At 50.5% G+C, this 18186-nt stretch overlaps 6 protein-coding genes across 6 annotated transcripts; 3 read left to right on the top strand and 3 right to left on the bottom strand.

The window, feature by feature from the left end:
• The first annotated feature begins 2000 nt into the window (after positions 1-2000).
• GGS25DRAFT_534986 (glycoside hydrolase family 2 protein) lies at positions 2001-5115 on the top strand. The gene has a single exon (XM_049265830.1). It carries the CDS (start codon positions 2238-2240, stop codon positions 5106-5108), a length of 2871 nt encoding a protein of 956 aa, XP_049113440.1. The 5' UTR covers positions 2001-2237; the 3' UTR covers positions 5109-5115.
• Positions 5116-5241: 126 nt separating this feature from the next.
• On the bottom strand, positions 5242-6610 carry GGS25DRAFT_534982 (uncharacterized protein; the record flags this gene model as incomplete). Its single annotated transcript, XM_049265829.1, has 1 exon — positions 5242-6610. Exon 1 carries the CDS (start codon positions 6292-6294, stop codon positions 5242-5244), a length of 1053 nt encoding a protein of 350 aa, XP_049113439.1. The 5' UTR covers positions 6295-6610.
• A 315-nt stretch (positions 6611-6925) lies between these two features.
• GGS25DRAFT_515965 (WD40 repeat-like protein) lies at positions 6926-9699 on the bottom strand (the record flags this gene model as incomplete). The annotated part of the gene is made up of 2 exons (XM_049263140.1): positions 6926-8613; positions 8667-9699. The coding sequence occupies 2 exons, from the start codon at positions 9697-9699 to the stop codon at positions 6926-6928; spliced, it is 2721 nt and encodes a 906-aa protein (XP_049113438.1).
• A 718-nt stretch (positions 9700-10417) lies between these two features.
• On the top strand, positions 10418-11069 carry GGS25DRAFT_525826 (uncharacterized protein; the record flags this gene model as incomplete). Its single annotated transcript, XM_049264873.1, has 2 exons — positions 10418-10734; positions 10901-11069. 2 exons carry the CDS (start codon positions 10418-10420, stop codon positions 11067-11069), a joined length of 486 nt encoding a protein of 161 aa, XP_049113437.1.
• Positions 11070-11234: 165 nt separating this feature from the next.
• GGS25DRAFT_525825 (uncharacterized protein) lies at positions 11235-11714 on the top strand (the record flags this gene model as incomplete). The annotated part of the gene is made up of 2 exons (XM_049264872.1): positions 11235-11285; positions 11442-11714. The coding sequence occupies 2 exons, from the start codon at positions 11235-11237 to the stop codon at positions 11712-11714; spliced, it is 324 nt and encodes a 107-aa protein (XP_049113436.1).
• Positions 11715-12853: 1139 nt separating this feature from the next.
• GGS25DRAFT_515964 (uncharacterized protein) lies at positions 12854-14320 on the bottom strand (the record flags this gene model as incomplete). Its single annotated transcript, XM_049263139.1, has 1 exon — positions 12854-14320. The coding sequence occupies one exon, from the start codon at positions 14318-14320 to the stop codon at positions 12854-12856; it is 1467 nt and encodes a 488-aa protein (XP_049113435.1).
• Positions 14321-18186: the final 3866 nt, after the last annotated feature.

Genomic DNA, 18186 nt, shown 5'->3' with positions numbered 1-18186 from the left:
GAGATATACATATCACCAACATCTTGTTAACCCGTGCCTCATAGTGATTAGTTATTTACATTTTGCTCTCTTTCTATGACAACTAATAAGTCCTCTAACTTCTAACTTCTAACTTTGCTATCTTCCAACTCATGCCACCTTCTTCTCGCCCAACACAACTAGCACAACGTTTGCCGTGATTGTTTTCAGTCATCCATCATTTGAGGCGTTAGTTATGGCTGGGCGCCTCGCCGTGACGGATGATTTGTTCTAGGCCGCGGCCCTGCTGACTGAGGCTCCTCCGCAAACGTTTGCAAAGTGCAACAACCAGCCTACCTGAAAAAGAAACTCTCCGAAAATGTCGAAAAGCTGCCTAGGTAACCCAAACGTTGATAGTAGTGGGAGGCCTTGCCGCGAAGGCATCCATCATGTCTGGTTAGATGAAGGGAGATAAAAATAAGAGGCATATGGATGTCCTGGAATATAAAATATCGGTCGTTCCCTCGCCAATCTACTTCGGATTGAGTCAAGCAAGACATTGTGACAGCAAGCCTAAGAACACATCCAAGAGAGATCCAAGATAGCAAGCACATCATCGTTTATCCTCTCATAGTTCATAAAATAAATTCTTTTACATAACTTACCTATTCTCTCTAAGATATTTGAGCTTAGCACCAGCGTTGAAACTATCATACTCTACTACCCACCTAGTTAGTACTCACCTTTATATGTTGATTAACATAGAATATCCCTTGGCTTACATGTAAACAAGATATAAAACCCTCAACACACACACAAAACATCAACATGGACATCACTCTGCGCTCCGACTACTATACCGACCTCTACGATACTAGCTATCATTACGCTCCCTACTACGACTACAGCTACGGACACGACCTTACCTGCAACTATGTCCGTAACTACAGTCACGACTACGCATGCGAGACAAGAACCCACATAAACATCCACCGCGGTTCGCGCCGCTACCACAGCTACCGTCGCCGCCGAGTTTCACCGGATATCCATATCGAGGTTACCTATTGATGGAAGCTTACTTACCTGTCTACCTGCCTGCCTGTACCTATTGAGCTTTGCTTACCTACCGGTATACATATGGAGCTTCATTAATACATGTAAAAGAAGCTTGGGTCATATCATAAAACTAGCATGTATCTCTTTTTCATATTTACCCTTTTCATATTTACTTTCTTTCTTTTACTTCTCCTTTGTATTTTTCTTTATTTATGTATTGCTAGGTTTATTACTACAGATCGATATATGGCGGGATAGCGGGCGGATCTGGAAAATTTGACACCATTGCCTACCTAGAATTTCGATGCAAAAAAAAGAACGATGAGATGGATAGACGTCGCTCCCGTGAGTTCCGGGCTCGCGGACCTGTTGCGGACTCCGAAAACGTGGGTTACCAGGTAGTTAGCCTACCTACCGTTTATAGTGCAAATAAAATCTACTGGATGTCTACTGGCCACCTGCATATAACTAAGTGGCATGATGTAATTCAACTCTCTAAGATAGGGGGTTCATGTTCATAACCTCGCGTAACCGGTAAGCTCTCACTGCAATTTCCAGCCCCCAATTGAACAAGTCTACGCGTCTTACCATAAGGTACGGGGCTGAGCAGCTATCGCACTCGCTTAACACAATGCGGCGACTGACATCTCCCTCTCTCCTTTAACTATGGGTACATATAATACATGTAGGTACCCGATTTGGTAACTATACGATGACGGCACAAGCATCTCGCAACCATTACTACTTCTGTCTGTCATCTGGGGTTCAAGCCCCCTCCTTCGAACTATCTACTGGCCTCTAATCACCTGGGTACAAAGTTATCAATAATGGGTAAACCATCATGTCGCTTCCCAGGCATAAATAGGTGGGTAAGCAGGTAGCTATTAAGGATGTGAGTGCGGAATGCGAATGCGGAATTCGAAAAAGAATGAGTGCATCCGGTACCATGGTGTCGATTAATTCGTTTCCCCCTCATCTCGCTTGGGAGAATCGTATCCTTGAGCAGCTGGACTCTCACCAGCACGGCCTCTCGCCTCGTGTATCGTAGGACTCTGGCTACCTAATGCTGCATGTATTATAAGAATGATGATATTCCCAACCCGTGGTGAAAATGGTGCAGTCCGTCTATTTACCTACGTAGGTACCTTGCTGGTATATAGACATCTAGACATCCAAAATAAACGCGCTTCACCGCGACAGCAGCGGTGAGCAACCAAACAACCATGTATCTCCCCTTCCTAGCCACCACCCTAGCCATCCTCCCAGCCGGGGCCCTCAACGTAATCGACCTCTCCTCAACCCCTTGGGCCCTCTCCAACACCGACCGGAATATCTCCGTGCCCGGCAACGTGCCCTCGTCCGTGCACCTGGACCTCTTCGCCGCGCAGGTGATACCCGACCCGTACCACGGCCTCAACGAGATCGACCTGCGCTGGGTCCCACTCTCGCGCTGGAACTACACCGCGCAACTCCCCACCACCATATCCACATCCGCGGACGAAGGTCTCAAAACCTACCTGCTCTTCAACGGCCTCGACACCTTCGCCGACGTGCGCCTGTGCGCGCAGCTCGTGGCCAGCACGGATAACCAGTTCCGGCAGTACTTCTTCGACGTCACTGACATCCTCCAGTCCCCCGCTTGCCAGCAACAGCAACAGCAATCCGGCTCTGCGGAGCTGCAGATCGAATTCGCCAGCGCCCCCACCGTCGCCGAGGCGATCCAGAACCAGCCGGGGCAGGAAACATGGCCGCCGTACGTGGGGACCGTGATGGAGTTCAGCGGGCGCCAGTTCATCCGCAAGGCGCACTCGGACTTTGGGTGGGACTGGGGCCCGGCCTTTTCTCCGGTTGGGATATGGCAGAAGGCGTGGGTCGTGCAGCTCGCCGAGGAGGAGGAGGAGGTGTACGTCCGCAACTCGGTGTTCGACCTGTACCGCGAGGGGCAGCTGAATAATCTGCCGCCCGATCAAGGGGCCCACTGGGTGCTGAATGCGAGTGTGGATGTGATTGGGGTTATGCCGGAGGGTGCGACGATGAAGTATAGGATTGTGGACGCCGCGACGCAGAGGGAGGTTAGTAGCGGAGCGTTGACGGGTATCAAGAACGACGGCGACGTGATCACCGGCTCCGTTGTCCTGTCGAAAGATGACTACGCGCTCTGGTGGCCTAACGGACTTGGCCCGCAGCCCCTTTACAACATCACCGTCGACATCGTATCGCCGTCAGGGACCACTCTATCCTCGGTAACAAAACGAACCGGATTCCGCACCATCGTCCTCAACACTAACGTCGTCACCGACGAGGAAATATCCCAGGGGGTGGCGCCAGGCAACCACTACCACTTCGAAGTAAACGGACACACCTTCTACGTCAAGGGCAGCAACTTCATCCCCCCCGACGCCTTCTGGACGCGCGTCACACCAACCAAGATCCGCCAGCTCTTCGACGCCGTCGTCGCGGGCAACCAAAACATGCTGCGGATCTGGGCGAGCGGCGTCTACGCGCCGGACTACCTGTACGACATCGCGGACGAGCTGGGGATATTGCTGTGGTCCGAGTTCCAGTTCGGCGACGCGCTGTACCCGGTCGCCCCCGATTTCCTCGAGAACGTGCGGATGGAGGCCGTGTACAACGTCCGCCGCGTGAACCACCACCCTTCCCTAGCCCTGTGGGCCGGCGGCAACGAGCTCGAGTCGCTCGAGCTGCGCATCGTGCGGTACTTCGCGCCGGGCGAGTACGCGCGCTACCTCGCCGAGTACGAGGCCCTGTTCCTCGAGACCCTCGTGCCGGCCGTCTTCGGCAACAGCCGCAGCGTCTCGTACACGCCCAGCAGCACCTCCAACGGCACCCTGTCCATCGACTTCGGCAGGCCCATCCCCATCGCCCAGCGGTACGACGACCTGGCCCCCGGCTCCGTCTACGGGAACACGGAGTACTACAACTACAGCGCGGCGCAGGCCTTCAACCTGGCCAACTACCCCGTGGGCCGCCTCATCAACGAGTTCGGCTTCCACAGCATGCCGTCGCTGGCGTCCTGGCGGCGGGTCCTGGACGACGCGGACCTGCACTTCAACAGCACGCCCATCGTCCAGCGCAACCACCACAACCCGCCCAGCGGCCTCGACCCGTCCAACACCGCGCCCTCGCTGCAGGGCATGGGCGAGATGACGCTCGCCGCCCAGGCCTTCTACCCCGTCCCCGACAAAAAGACGGCCTCGTCCTCCTCCTCCGCCGCAAACTTCTCGGCCTGGTGCCACACGACCCAGATCTTCCAGGCGGACTTCTACAAGAGCCAGATCCAGTTCTACCGCGCCGGCTCGTCCCGCCCGGAGCGCCAGCTGGGCACCCTGTACTGGCAGCTCGAGGACACGTGGCAGGCGCCGACGTGGGCGGGGATCGAGTACGAGGGGCGCTGGAAGGTGCTGCACCACGTCGCGCGGGACGTCTACGCGCCGGTCATCGTCGCGCCGCTCTGGGATGCCGCGGCGGGGACGCTGAGGGTGTATGCCGTTAGTGATTTGTGGGGGGAGGTGAAGGGGAGCATGAGTTTCGGGTGGGCGGGGTGGGATGGGGGGGTTGTGAGTTTGGGTGGTGGTGGTGGTGGTGGTGTGCAGGGAGAGGTGGAGTTCACGGTTGGGGCGGTAAACGCGACGCTGGTGGCGGAGCTGAGCATCGCGGAGTTGCGGGCGAACCCGGATTTTCGCGCCGAGGACGTGGTGTTCGTGGCGAACTTGACGGCGTCGGGGGTGCCGCCGAATGAGCAGGCGACAAGGACGTACACGCACACGAACTGGGCTACCCCGACCCCCCTATCTTCCGCAGCGCTGGTAGACCCGGGACTGAGAGTGGAATACGATAGTAGCGCGGACGAGTTTGTGGTGCGCGCCGAGACGGGGACGAGCATGTGGACGTGGGTGCATGTTCACGAGGACGACGCGGATGGTGTTCTTGTTAACTTCCACGAGAATGGGTTCTTGTTGAGAAAGGGGGAGGAGAGGCGCTTTGGATACGATAGGATTAATGGTGATGGAGGGGATGAGACGTGGAAAGAGAGGGTGGGTGTTAGTAGCATTTGGGATAATACTTTGCCGTAGATAGATAGATAGGAAGGCATTTACTGCAGAATCAAAAGTGGTTGTTTTAGCATAGGAGTAATATGCATGTGAATAGTATCGTAACACAATATATTCACCCAACAGCAAGTTCAGAAGACATCTAACTACCTACCTACCCAGGAAAATAACTCCCCCCCTCCCCCTCCCCCTCCCCCAACCGTCCCAACAACCCCTCCAACGCCCTCATCTCCTTCCCCTCCCCCCTCCCCTCCTCCAAACACGCCCTCAAATGCTCGCGCCCCTGCGCCCTCAGCTTATCCCCATGATGGAACCGATTAAACGCCTGCAAGTCCAGCGGCAGCATATGCTGCTCCCACGCCCCGAGCTCCGCCACCAACCCCTTGCCCTCCGCCGCCTTCCGCCCCGCTTCCCCGTGAACCCCCAGCCCCTGGATCTCCCTCACGGCCGGCACCACCAGCTGCGTCCACAGCCCCGCGTTCGCGCCGCAGCCGACGTCCCGGAGCTTCGGCCACCCGAGCAGCTCGCACGCCGCGAAGACGGGGAACAGGGCGTTGATCGCCACCGCACTAGCCGCCGCGGAAGCGACAATGCAGCCGGACACCCCGCTCGCGCCGTACAGCTCCGCGAAGGCCGCGGCAACCGCGGGCGCGCTATCGTCGACGGTGAAGCCGTGGCCCAGCTTGTCGGTGTACGCGAAGTCGGCCTTTGCGATCACCTCCTGATTCTCCGACGGCAGCGTCAGCCGCGACGGCGGGTAGGCGTGGATGTCGAGGTGGCCGTTGGTGACCTGGTCTCCGGCGAGGCCCGAGACGTCGAGGAACCAGGGGCGCAGGTTGAAGAAGACGCTGCCGAGGATGACCTTGGTCTTCGTCTTGCGCGCAGCCTCGCCCATTGCTTTCACGAGCGCCACGCCCGTCTCGCTTTTCAGGGAGGCGCCGTCGAGGGCGATCACGATGAAGTCGTAGCCCGGCGCCCCGGCTGTTTTGATCTCCGACGGGTCGGTGATGTATTTGTAGCCGCTGTACTCTTTGAGCTGGTTGTCTTCGTAGCAGTAGAGGATCTGCGGACGATTTAGGTCCTGCGCGCGGTGCGGGCGGACGAGGAATGTTACGTCGGCTTTGGCGAGAGTGAGGTGGTAGCCGGTGATGATTCCCATCGATCCGGCGCCGATGACGAGGATACGGGGCTGGGAGTTTCCGGTCATCTTCGAGGTGTAGAATAATAATTCGCTTCCTGCCTAGGTAGGTAGGTCCTTTACTTTGATAGTGAACTTGACACCACAGCACAATATAGTCTCGCTGTGAATGATTACCAATACTACCTACTTATAGTCATACCCCTGAGGTGTAGCCCAGCACAACTATTGGTACGTTCCCGCTAAAATGAAGTTTGCGTCGTAAAGATGACCCGGCTCGGAGACTTTTTGTCTCAACTGCCTGGAATGAGCTCCGCAGCGTCATCAACGTATTCGGTCAGACTTAGCCGTTCAGTAACTACCTTGAATTCTGATTAGCTTATTTCGAGTATATTGCGCCTGTATCCCTACCTATATGAGCATAAGAATATGAGCTTATATCATACTATATACTATGTATGAGTCGCAATAGATGTCGAAAATACAAGTTACATATAAAGCATCGCTATGATAAGAATATTGTAACTGGTAACCTTATCCATGTTATAAGGATACTATTAGGTACCTCTAGGCACACAGAAGCTCAGAGATAGTACCTCTAACTGATCGCTGTCGCGAAGAGGACTGATACCAATTGACATGACGCCATCCCGTATCATCACATACGAAGGGGGAAATAATACTACATTGTCTGAGATTCTTACTTCTCAAATTCCCCGTCTCCAAAGTATCGATCCGGCATCTCCACATCCCACAACGGCCTCTCCACCAACGCCACCTCGATCGTTTCCCTTCGTTTCTCAAGTTGCTCTACCCCAGTCACCCCGTTTTGGTATATGTCTTCTTCAGTAACAAGTGGGATTATTCCCATAATCGGTCGGTATTTGTAGGTATGCCAAAAAGCCAATTTCTTCGTAGTGGGTTGTGATTCTGATGCAGACTTGCCTTGGCCACCTCGCAGAAGAGCAAGTTCACCTCGGATATCCTCATCCGAGTCATCGCTCTCACTCTCCCCTGCAGCCTGGCTAGCCTCGTCTTCGTCTATAGGATCGGACGTGGAACCATCCAGAGCAATCTCTTCCGTTGATTCGCCCTTGGCTCGGCAAATGACTTTCGTTGGTCCCGCAGCCCCTATTTCCATCTTGTTACCCGCACCAGTATCAGGTCCCCGCTTCCGTTTCGTGCCGTGCTTCAAGGCCTTCTTGTTAGACGAGTCGTCAAGTTGAGCCGGTTTAGCTAAGTCCTGGGCTATATCTAGCATGAACACAAATGAGTTTCCATAAAGCCAGACCCTCTCTCCCGCCCAGAGAGCACCTTTGACCAGGTCGCGAGTATTTCGAAACTCGATAGGAAATCGGGCGATTGGATTCCGTCTCGACCAGGCAGCCAATAGTCCAATACTAGGGTTGATGAGTAGAACTTGCGGTTTCGCAGTAACGGTAAGAAGGGTGTAGTCATCCGCGATTTCATCGTCGTCATTCGTCGTGGAAGGTTGTGACTTCGGTATGTGATTGGAAAAAGACAGAACGGTAGGAGCGGCTTGTAGTTTAGGGATAAGAGAGCCGTTTGGATTGCGAGTCCATCGCGGACCCTCGGTACCCTCCTCATATTGTTCCTCGTCCTCGCTACCGGACACATCATCGTGGACCCCATTAGCACCGTTTTGCAGGGTTGGTTGTGGGGTCTTCAGCACCCAAGTGTCTATATAGCCAGCCAAATCTGCAACGGCAAGCATCTTGCTATCAGGGGAGAATGCGATATGGGTTATTGTTCTGTCGTAAAGCCCAAGGCCTCCCAGAGACAAATTTTTCTGTACCTTTCTCTCGATACGATGTAATCGTATTGTCTTAGGGTGAATTACCGGTTTATCATTTGAAGCAGAGTCCCGTAGTATCGACAACGCGAAAGCCTTGCCACCCCCTTGAATGGCGCATAACCATCTCCCATCTGGAGAAATCTGGACCCGGGTGGCGCCTTGCTTAGCAAATTCTTCTGGCATCTCGACTTTAAAGATCTTTATTTCATCCTTCTTGGCCTCGCTTCGAGTTCTGAGATAAAACGCCTTGATATCAGATGTTGTAGATACTACAAGTAAGGACCCATCTTGGCTGACTGTCGCAGATGTGATGTTCGCCTCACCCTTTATCAATATCCTTGCGAGAAGTTTGCGGTTCTTTTCCACAGCTGACTCTCCATCTGGCTGATCTACCAAATCTCGAAGCGGTTTGCGCAGGCGCCAGACATGCACTTCTCTTTCCCACCAACTAACGATCAGCCGACTTCTCGGCGCACTCTGTAATGGCGGGTCCTGGGGTAGATGTGATAGAGTTCGGTGATGCTCCATACCGGCCTCTCGCAGAGGCAGCACGATCGGGCTAGCATCCGGGCCTAGAAACACGAGTAAGTCACTATAACTAATAAGGGGGTAAGACAAGACCAACCTCCTGAGACAACCACACTCAAGCCATTTCCTTCAAATGATGCCATGGTTTTGACGTCATGGCTGTGATATCTCCGATGCCAAATCTTGCCCCATCTTGACGTCGAGCCCGAGGTCTTCCTGTATAGAACAGTCCTCCGATCCATTCCACCACTGACTATGGTCGATCCATCGGCACTCGTCGCGAGAGAAAGTACGTCTTGGTTATGGGTCTGTAGTCTTTGAGCCTGTGTGTAAGTCTTGCCATCCCATATACAGACTTGGCCGGTGGAGTCTCCCGAGACGATGTCGCGCCCATTGAGACATTTTACAGACCATACAATGATCTCCTTAGCGCCACCAGAAAGGTCGGAGCCTAGCGTCATCTTTCGCAAGACATTGCCGTTGCGCATATCGTAGACCCGGATAGCGCTGTCGGAACATCCCACGACGACGACGTTGCGATTTTGGAAAGCGATGCTAACCATCTTAGTCTTCTTAGACGAGGATCTCACTAATATCTTTTCGAACCGGAGGTCATCATCGTCGATAGAGTAGAGAATGAGACTGCCGTCCATGGTGCCCGCGACGAGTTTCTTGGAGTTTTGCACGGCCGCATTCGTGGACGACTTGTCGCCATTCTTCGGAGTGACTACGAAGGGTTGAGCAGCTAGACACCATATATCACCATGCATGCCGCTCGCCTGCTTCTTTGGCCGTCCTTTTTCTAAATCCCATTCGGTAATAGTACTTGTGTAGCCAATACTAAACAGCCTCGCCTTTCCAATAAGCTTGGTGCCATCCTGAAGCACTTGGTCAGGTTCGGTGACCCATACAAGTCCATCAATACTTCTGTCCTTTCCTCCATGTAAAACAGTCTCTTGGTGCCATAACCCATTCGAGGGATTCCATATCTCGATGTCGCCGTTGGCGCGACCGATGGCTAATCGGACGGGCGAGGCTTTCTGTGCTCTGGTTACGATCGAGTAAGAAAAGGCAATTGCGTTTATAGCAGATGGAGGGTAGGGTACGAAACGGCAGCGATGAATATCCATTATCGCAACTTCGATCCGACCCGTTTCGACAAATTGTCGTGGTGATGGTAGTTGCGTTAAGTATGAAAAATGGTTCAAGCTTCTTTTCTTATTCACAGATTAATCAACTTTTTTTTTCTAGTCGCTTTAGTTACTTTTTTTCTTTTTTTTCTTATCAGCTTATCGCTAGTTAGTGCACTATATTAGCGTGGATATCTACATGCTACTAGTGTGTCTAGCGTATTGTATTGTACAATACTAGGTAACCTGGAACTATAGTAGGTCCCACTTATTGTTTACACGCCCCCCTTATAAGTTGTTTCGACTCTCGAGGACTTCGAAGTTAACCATGTCTACCTAGTAGTAGAGCAATATTGAACAATTATTCATATCCAAAGTAAGGACTATTTTTTACTGAAAGGTTCAAGCCTCTAAGCCTATATTGTACTCATGAAAATTTATACCAACTAGGGGACAGCCATTGTAAGACCGATCACCAAGGCTTGTGATAATCTGGACTCTGGCCGTGGTAGGAGAAAGTCAACTCGTCATTGGCAAGTTTAAGAGTTGCCGCTTCTTGATGTTGCACATATCTACCGCCGTACCAGAGATGTGTTAAATATCACTGTATGGGGACTACTATGCCGTCTTTCCTGTCCCAGTCTGATGTAGGACATTTCCCAGATCAAGTCTCCCCATCACCAATAATTCACCTACTGCTTGTGACCTATCCGCGAAAATGTACGGAGTCAACTCGCTCCTGGCACTTGTGCTTGAGCTCTATGCTCTGGACACAGGCACTCGTAGAAAGCAAGATGGTTTTTGCCCATTACCTGGTAAAGCATCCATCTCATCAAGGCCTGTACCCCCAACTAGCACCTCACAAGTCGGCACCGTAGACCCCAACACAGACCACGCAAAACAAGACATAGACGGGGCCCTCAGTACCGTGCAGCAGCTCTTCGATTACGCCAGCACCCAAGCCTTCAAGCTCTTCTTCAGCTTCGACATCTCCATCACCGCCAACATCACCCAGCATCAGGCGCTGTTCCCGTAGTACAAGGACCACCCGGCGCACCTCAAATATGGCCCCGACGACCTGCCGCTAGTCTCCTCGTACGACGGCGGCAACCTCGGTCCGGACGTGTGGCGCGAGTTCAAGATCACGAACAACGTGTAGGTATCTGATCCCGAATCTGGAGCACAACTACTCGTACTACAGCGACACGCCGGGCATCTTCCGCGACTGGAAGGACTCGCTCGATGGTGTTTTTACCTGGGCGACGACGTGGCTGGATGCGTCGAACCAGCATGTGAACGTGTCCTCGCTTTTGGACGAGGCTATTAAGAAGGTGGCGGACGATGCGGGCAAGTCGTATATGCTGGGGTAAGACAGGACTTATTATATATCCCAATGATGTGTCCTAAATACCTAGGTGCACACTGCCTAAACAACACCGCTAACGAGTACAAGGCCTGTCCACACTCCAATATAAGCACTGCTGCGGCGACGAGTCCTACTACCGTATCGGCGAGACCAACCTTCCCGTTAGCGCATGGGACAAATCCTCGCTGTTGCTCCCGAGTTCACTGAAGTCCTCACCTGGGTAAGTCGAGCCCCCCTTTACCTTCCCCTCTCCCCTCTCCCCCTTTCTTCCCATTTTCCTACTTTCAATTTCTTCCCCTCCCTCCCCACCCTCCAGAACCACGCCGGCGAATCCCACTACATCGGCCCCACCTGACCCGAATCCCTCCCCTCCGAGATTCTACACTACGGCGACTCCGCCACAACCCCACACTCCGGCAGGCAACCCCTAATCGCCTCCATCACCACCGCGTACAAATCCGGCGCTTCCTCCACCTCCTCTATGTCACCCCCCGCCAACGCCGCCTTCGTAGGCGCTATGTGGTACCGGCCCGTCCCAACTTCCTGCTCTGGCGGCGACGTACCGCGGGGCGCGAGGACGGGGCTCAATGTTGTGAATAATGCGATCGTGCTGCCTGCCCCCTGGTGGGGATGGAGGGGGGGGAGGTGATCGCGACGCAGACGCTGCGGAGCTATAACTCGGTGCCGGGGATGACGATGGGTGATCAGAAGCTTGAGCTTGTGAATAAGGATGGGGAGGTGGTGGGGGGGGGGGGGGGGGGGCAAGGGGGGGTTTGTAATTTTGATTATCGGGTTGTTGAGCCGAAGTGAGGGCTGGGGCTGTAGGGCAAAGAAAGGGGGGAAGGGGAGGGAGGGCAAGAGAGATAGATTATGTACTTACTTACCTAGGTTAGGTACCTAGCTACGAAAGTAGGTAGTTTTAGCAATCCTTGGACTCTTGAAATCCGTGCTTGACTGGCCTAGATACTGAGAAATCAACGTATCTCGAATAACCTCTAGGTTAGCTGAGTACCTGCTATATAGGTTCAACCTTGCGTGAGAGTATCCTGTGCCTCTGGCCTCTTTGATCCCCTTAAACACTTATTTTTAGCAGAGACCTAGAGTACAGTACATATTCGAGAACCATACACGAAAAGGGGGCAAGTAGGCCAGGTACCTTCCTCACAAGTCCAACCCCATCGTATCATCTCGTGCGCGAACAACAGTAACTCGAATCTTTCAGGGGGACACAACACGTAGTATTTCTCGACATCTCACACAAGTTATCCCGGAGGCTCAGCTCAGTAGTTGGTCAAGTCTATTTCAATTCTCTCTCATTCAACCTTTCCCATAGCCACGCGGTCGTATGACCACGTGCCTGACTTTATATCTACGCCCTCCCTTTTTCACACAATGTTACCTAACTTTCTAGGTACGTAGGCCATACAACTTGAGCTTCACCATCCAACACTACTAGGTGAGCTAAACGTATGCCTTCATCATTAGATTTTTTGCTCATAACGTATCAACCTATCTTGATCAGTTGTAAGACAACGAACGCGACCATCAATTGTAATGGTCGGTACAGAGTACACACGACATATCTCATTCCCGTAAGACATCTTCCAGTATGTCGACTCTATTAGTGTTGCGAAGATTTCCGCAAGACTGGGTTAGGTACTCAAGACTAGGGGATGATGAGTGGCATCATTTTCCTCTCGAGTAAATCGGACATCCGGTTCAATGTCTGTCTAAGTCCATCTATGATGGAAATTCAATCCGTTCGACCTTTTTGTAACCATTCTTAAATCATTGACTTTCGGACTTTTGCTGTTCCTCGGTCTCAGGCTCCGACTCGTGCTCTGGAGACTTCATTTTGGAATGTGGTAGAACATCAAGCGTCTGGGATTTTCTTGAGTTTGCGCTATTGCGCTTAGCATCTTGGCTGCTGCGACCCAGCGGGGTGTCTCCAAAAGAGTTTTGCGCAGTTGGCGTATTGGCCTGGCTTCCTCCACGTTGACCATGATAATGTACGACTTGTGGAGGTGGTTGTCCGTGCTGGCCAAGTAAATGTTGAGGGTACGGGTCAAGATCTTTGCTCGAGGTTGAAAATGTCGAGACAATGGGTTGGTGATAACCATTTGTCGAGTTGCTCCCTGTCGATGTATGTCCATGCTGAGAAGGCTGCGTAGCTGGAGGCACCACTGCTTGTCCGCTGTGCTCAGCTTGCGTGGGCGTACCGATGTCGTTAGGGCTTGCCACACCGCTATTTTCAAGCTGGCCAGTTAGACTTGTCATGCCGCCTTCGATATCACGTAGCAGGCGGACGTATTCTTCTGGCACCAGTCCACTCTCTTGAGTCTTGGGGTCCTCCGCAACGAGCCAACCTTGGCCGTGTCGATATGATACCCAGATAATTTGGCCCTCTACTAGCGGTAACTCGTTTTCGTTCTCCCTCGCAAAGTCAAATAATGCAACGGCCTTGCCGTGCATCTCCTCGTCTGGCGAGGTAATCGTAAATTGGTAGTCCCTTGAGTATCTTGACTCATCATATGGATGGTAACTTGGGGACGAAGTGGTACTGGAGGCATCTGATTCGGATCGATAACCAGGGTCGTGTTCTGCATAATTACGCGGTTGTTGGTCGGATGAGGAATGGTAGTTACCATGCCGGGCTTGCTCTGGCGGGTACGTGACATACTCTCCTCCCGGGCCATTGGCCTCTCCCCCTTGACTCACGTAGTATCGTTCACTTCCATCGCCGCTCGTTCCAACGTAATAGCCTCTATTGACATCCAAGTTTCCTGCGTTCAGTATTGATGAAGACGCTTCACCTTCCCGTGAGCCTCGCATTTTTCCCGTGACCGCAGAAGTTGACTTGTGTTTCCTATGCCGGGAGCTAACAACAGGACTTTGTAGGTCTTCGTCCTCGCTCCAAGGGGGGCCATCACCAAAGTGAACAGGGGCTAAAAAGTCTCCCTTACCAAGTCCACCGTCTGACGTCCAATCCCAGCCCATCTTACTATCCCATGAGGTTGGAGGATCTGAGAGTCGTCTAGTCTCACTGGCAGGCGTTGTCATGCCAGATGGGGGTCTCGAAGGCTCCGGCGGGGGGCCATAGTGCATTGGATGAGAGGGCGGGTAGGCATAATCTCGGACCGTGGTGTAGGAGAGGCTGGATGGGAATACCGGGAAGTAGAAGGAAGCGGGCCGTGACCGCGACGGGGCAGAGCCCGTCGAGTAGGTTGACAGCCTGTTCTTGGAGGCGTGGGACATCGGTCGTGGAATCGTAGATCGGCGGGTGGTAGGCGATGTTATTAAAGGTGTCAAAGCGGGATGGTTTGGATTCGAAGAAATTTGGGTCTGGTGCTGCGATGGACCCGGTGAAGCTGCTGGAGGCGAAATGACTGGGGATGAGTACGAGGACATGATTGCGGTCATCGAGAGGAAGGAGACCGAAGTGTCTTCGTATGCGTACCCAGAAATAGAATGTAGTAGTTTTATATACTGAAATAGACTACACAATGCGTATATATGCAGGTGTGGTCTCTTTACACAGTCAAATCGCACGGCAGCGGCGGATTGGTTGTTCTCTTTCACACCTCCAGACGCACTCGCGCTCGCGCTCACGATGCGATAGTCGCCCAACAAACTCGGCCTGCAAGTTACTCCACAATATTGATGCGATATCTGAACGTTATGGTTAATATTTTGAACAGACCGATATATAGTTTTTTATCAGGCGGAAACGAGCTTTCTTTCGAGGGCGATGCGACAACAAAGGTGTAGGCTGACTTTTGCCGGGCCCTTCAAGGGAAGAGACGAGGCTAAGGTTCGTCGGTGCTGTCGAGGTAGTCAGAAAGAAGGGGAGACCAGAACGACACTCAAGCTCGACCGGTGTCTCTGGTATATCGCGTAATATAGGGTGTGGTTTCGAATAAGGGCGGCGTTCACAAGGTAATGAATTGGAAGAAAGTGAGCGAAAGACGAAAAAGAGTGTCACGAACAGAATTGTAGGCGCTTGCGCAAAGGTCGTAGGCTACTAGGCACCTACCTAGGGGGGATAGGAATAGGAAGAGTAGGAGTGATGAGAGGTATGAGAGTTAGGAATAGGTACTGTAAGTAGGTAGGTATGTGTAAAGGGAAGACTTAAACTCGTATGGAATCCGAGTCTTTGGAAGCCCTAAGTAGCCTAACGTTGCTGTGGAGAAATGGACTTGGGGCACCTGGGCAGCTGGGGTGGATTGACAAAGGGAACAAAATAATAATAGAGAACTCAACTTTGAAGTATTCGTAATTACCAGGTACAAGGTAGGTATCCAGTGTATTGTACAATACATAAATGAGGTGAACCAAAACCACATGCACCTAGCATTTATACCTGGTATAAGGATAAATATGAAAATGGCATTCACAATATGAATGCATTTACAAGGTATATGTCAAGCAGTATGTAGATAAAGAGTTTGTACATAGGTAGGCTAACATTGAAGGTTTATTATGTACGGTGCAATCATTGATACATGTAACTAAGTAACTACAATGTAACTAGTTATGTAGTTCCAATGTTCCATGTCGCACCAACCTGTAACAAGCACAATACGCACGGTAATACAGTCCGTGTTATCTGTTATTACTACCTACTTCGTATATACCAAAGTGTGTAGTAGGTAGGCTCCTAGCAGGAAGTTAAAATGTTTAACATATGACAGACGGACAGACATAAATTAGGGGATAGTAGTGACAGCACTAGGTAAGGAAGTAGGAAGTGGAATGTGGAGATACATATGTACTAATGGAAAAAGTTGGAGTGGGGAATCAAGACGGAGCGATTGGCCTCTAATGTTTGGAGTCAACTAACAACGTTTATCAAGTTGCATTTAAACATGAGAGTAAAAGTATTCGATACCTCCTATTTACATAAGGCAGACTGGATATGCATCTTTTTATGTATTGTGGCAGGTGAGTTAAGGTTTGATCCTTGTGTCCATCTACTACTAACTATTACGATGTACCTACCCAGGTAAGAAAACAATGTTCATTATTGTCTCACCTGTCACCAGATCTACTACTACATAGATACTATAAATATCATTCTTATTCAATGTAAGAAATGACATTATGGTCTAGTGATTGAATTATTGAAGCCAAAAAGACACAAGGAGAATGTGAAGACGCAATAGAAAAATTAACCAGAAAGAGTTGCAAGTTTCAATGTTCTACCAGAACAATCACCAATGTTGCTACATCCTAGGTAAGTATAACTATACCTACATAGTTACTGTCATAGTACCTACACAGTACCTATTATGTAGAATGGCGGCTCCTATAACCATCCAACTGGTTCCAAACAGCACTAAAATTGGTTGCGATTAGGCGCGTGCTGTAAAAATCCTACTGGCCGAGACCAACGTCTAGCGGCTCCCTGCCCTTGGGTGCCTTTTAGTGGGGTTAGTGAGTGGTGGCAGAGGAATTGCTTGAAACAACGCTGGCGCTTGTTAGGCGAACTATCCTATTTTGTATGACCAAGGGCTAACTAGGTTGACAGTTAGTAACTTATTACTACTAGTAGGTGGGTTAGGTAGGATAACGTACTACGGCGTAAGAGCAAAGCTTGTCCAATTTTTAAGAAATCAGAACAAGATCAGCAGCTAGGTATATGTGTAGGAGGATGATATACATTCAATGTTATATACCTACCAAAGTATATAGAGACAAGAACAATTAAGTACATCAATAAGGAGGCACTAAGTAAGTATATGCCTACCCAATGTGCGTAGATATTACAATTCCGAACGTAACAATTGCTTATTAATAATAGTAGCACAAAAAGTAGGATGATCTAATAATAGACGAGACTTGTTTTGCATGTAATTCTATGTATTTATCGAAATCTGTGCTATTAAGTCAATACGAAATTTGGAAACATAAAATATCAAAACCCTTTCAAAACTTGCCTCCATAGTTACCTACCCTACATGTAGATGTAGGTAAGGATGTATAGTACATAGTACACGTAAGAAAGGGAAAGAAATCGCTCCTGTATAGATAATACCTATTAACCATGATAGTGAATAATACTGAAGACACCAACGAATTATGTAGGTATTTCTGATCTCCATATACATAAAAACTTAGGTTAGGTACTAGCTGTAGCTGCTTCGTCATGCTTCTCTAGCGCTCACGCCATGCAGAAACAGCATCCGTTCCTACGGACATGATTGATGAATCCGATGAACAGCCCGACAGAACCATGCACCTAGTCAATGGTGAAACAAGCTGGCATCGCTGATTCGTTTGGTGCACGTGACCCATAACCGATGCTTCAGTCCGTCATTGCCTCCCTCGCCTTGAACATAGCATGCATGATCCGTACTGGGAGAACACACAAAGAAGCGGTCTGGGGGGGAGGGTCATAGACTCTTGTTTCTCTAGGGGACACAAATGCCATTTTTGTGAGACGGTCAATTCCGGATGCGGTAATTGTCGATGAAGTCTCTGCGTGTAGAGATAATAGGATTATAGGACAGCATTTGCATTAGTAGGACATAAACTAACAAACATTTCCTGGTTGACAAGTGGCCATATGAGCATCCTACCTATTATGTACCTAACCTAGGCATATGTTAACTACATATACATATGTCATGTGGTATTCCCACGTAGGTAAAGACGCAAGCAAGCCTGCCGGACTTAGGCAGTTAGTGTACGAAGGTCATCTTCGTACAGATATCAAGGTAAACTTGCAGATGGTGTTTCTATTCTTGGAATTGCCCCGTTCCAATTTGCTTATGTATTGTACATACTACATACGTACATATAGTACGTACTTGAAACTTTGATGCAATAACCATGAATGTTACGTACCTAATGTAGGGTGCCGGTCACCGCATATATCGTATCATATCATTGGTTGTGACCGCTCCCACGGCAACTGTTGGAGTTGGAGTAATTCAATTGTTTTTCTTTTCTTTTTAAACAGTCGTAAATATGCAGATGCGTATGCACACACTTATAAAGTGAGGCATACATAGTATGTATAATGACATCTACATATGCACCCGTTCATTTGTGAGCTTTCAAAGGTCAACTCCAACATTGACAGTTTCTAGGGGAGATATGTATAACATTAAGCAAAGCAA

This window comes from Hypoxylon fragiforme, assembly GCF_022984875.1.
Source record: "Hypoxylon fragiforme strain CBS 206.31 chromosome Unknown GGS25scaffold_9, whole genome shotgun sequence".
NCBI lineage: Eukaryota > Fungi > Ascomycota > Sordariomycetes > Xylariales > Hypoxylaceae > Hypoxylon > Hypoxylon fragiforme.
Note: the sequence above shows the minus strand (reverse complement) of the source record. Positions and strands in the feature narration are given on the sequence as shown.

What these genes read in the sequence shown, in the direction of transcription:
- GGS25DRAFT_534986 (XM_049265830.1), top strand. Translation starts at nt 2,238, where the DNA reads ATGTATCTCCCCTTCCTAGCCACCACCCTAGCCATCCTCCCAGCCGGG.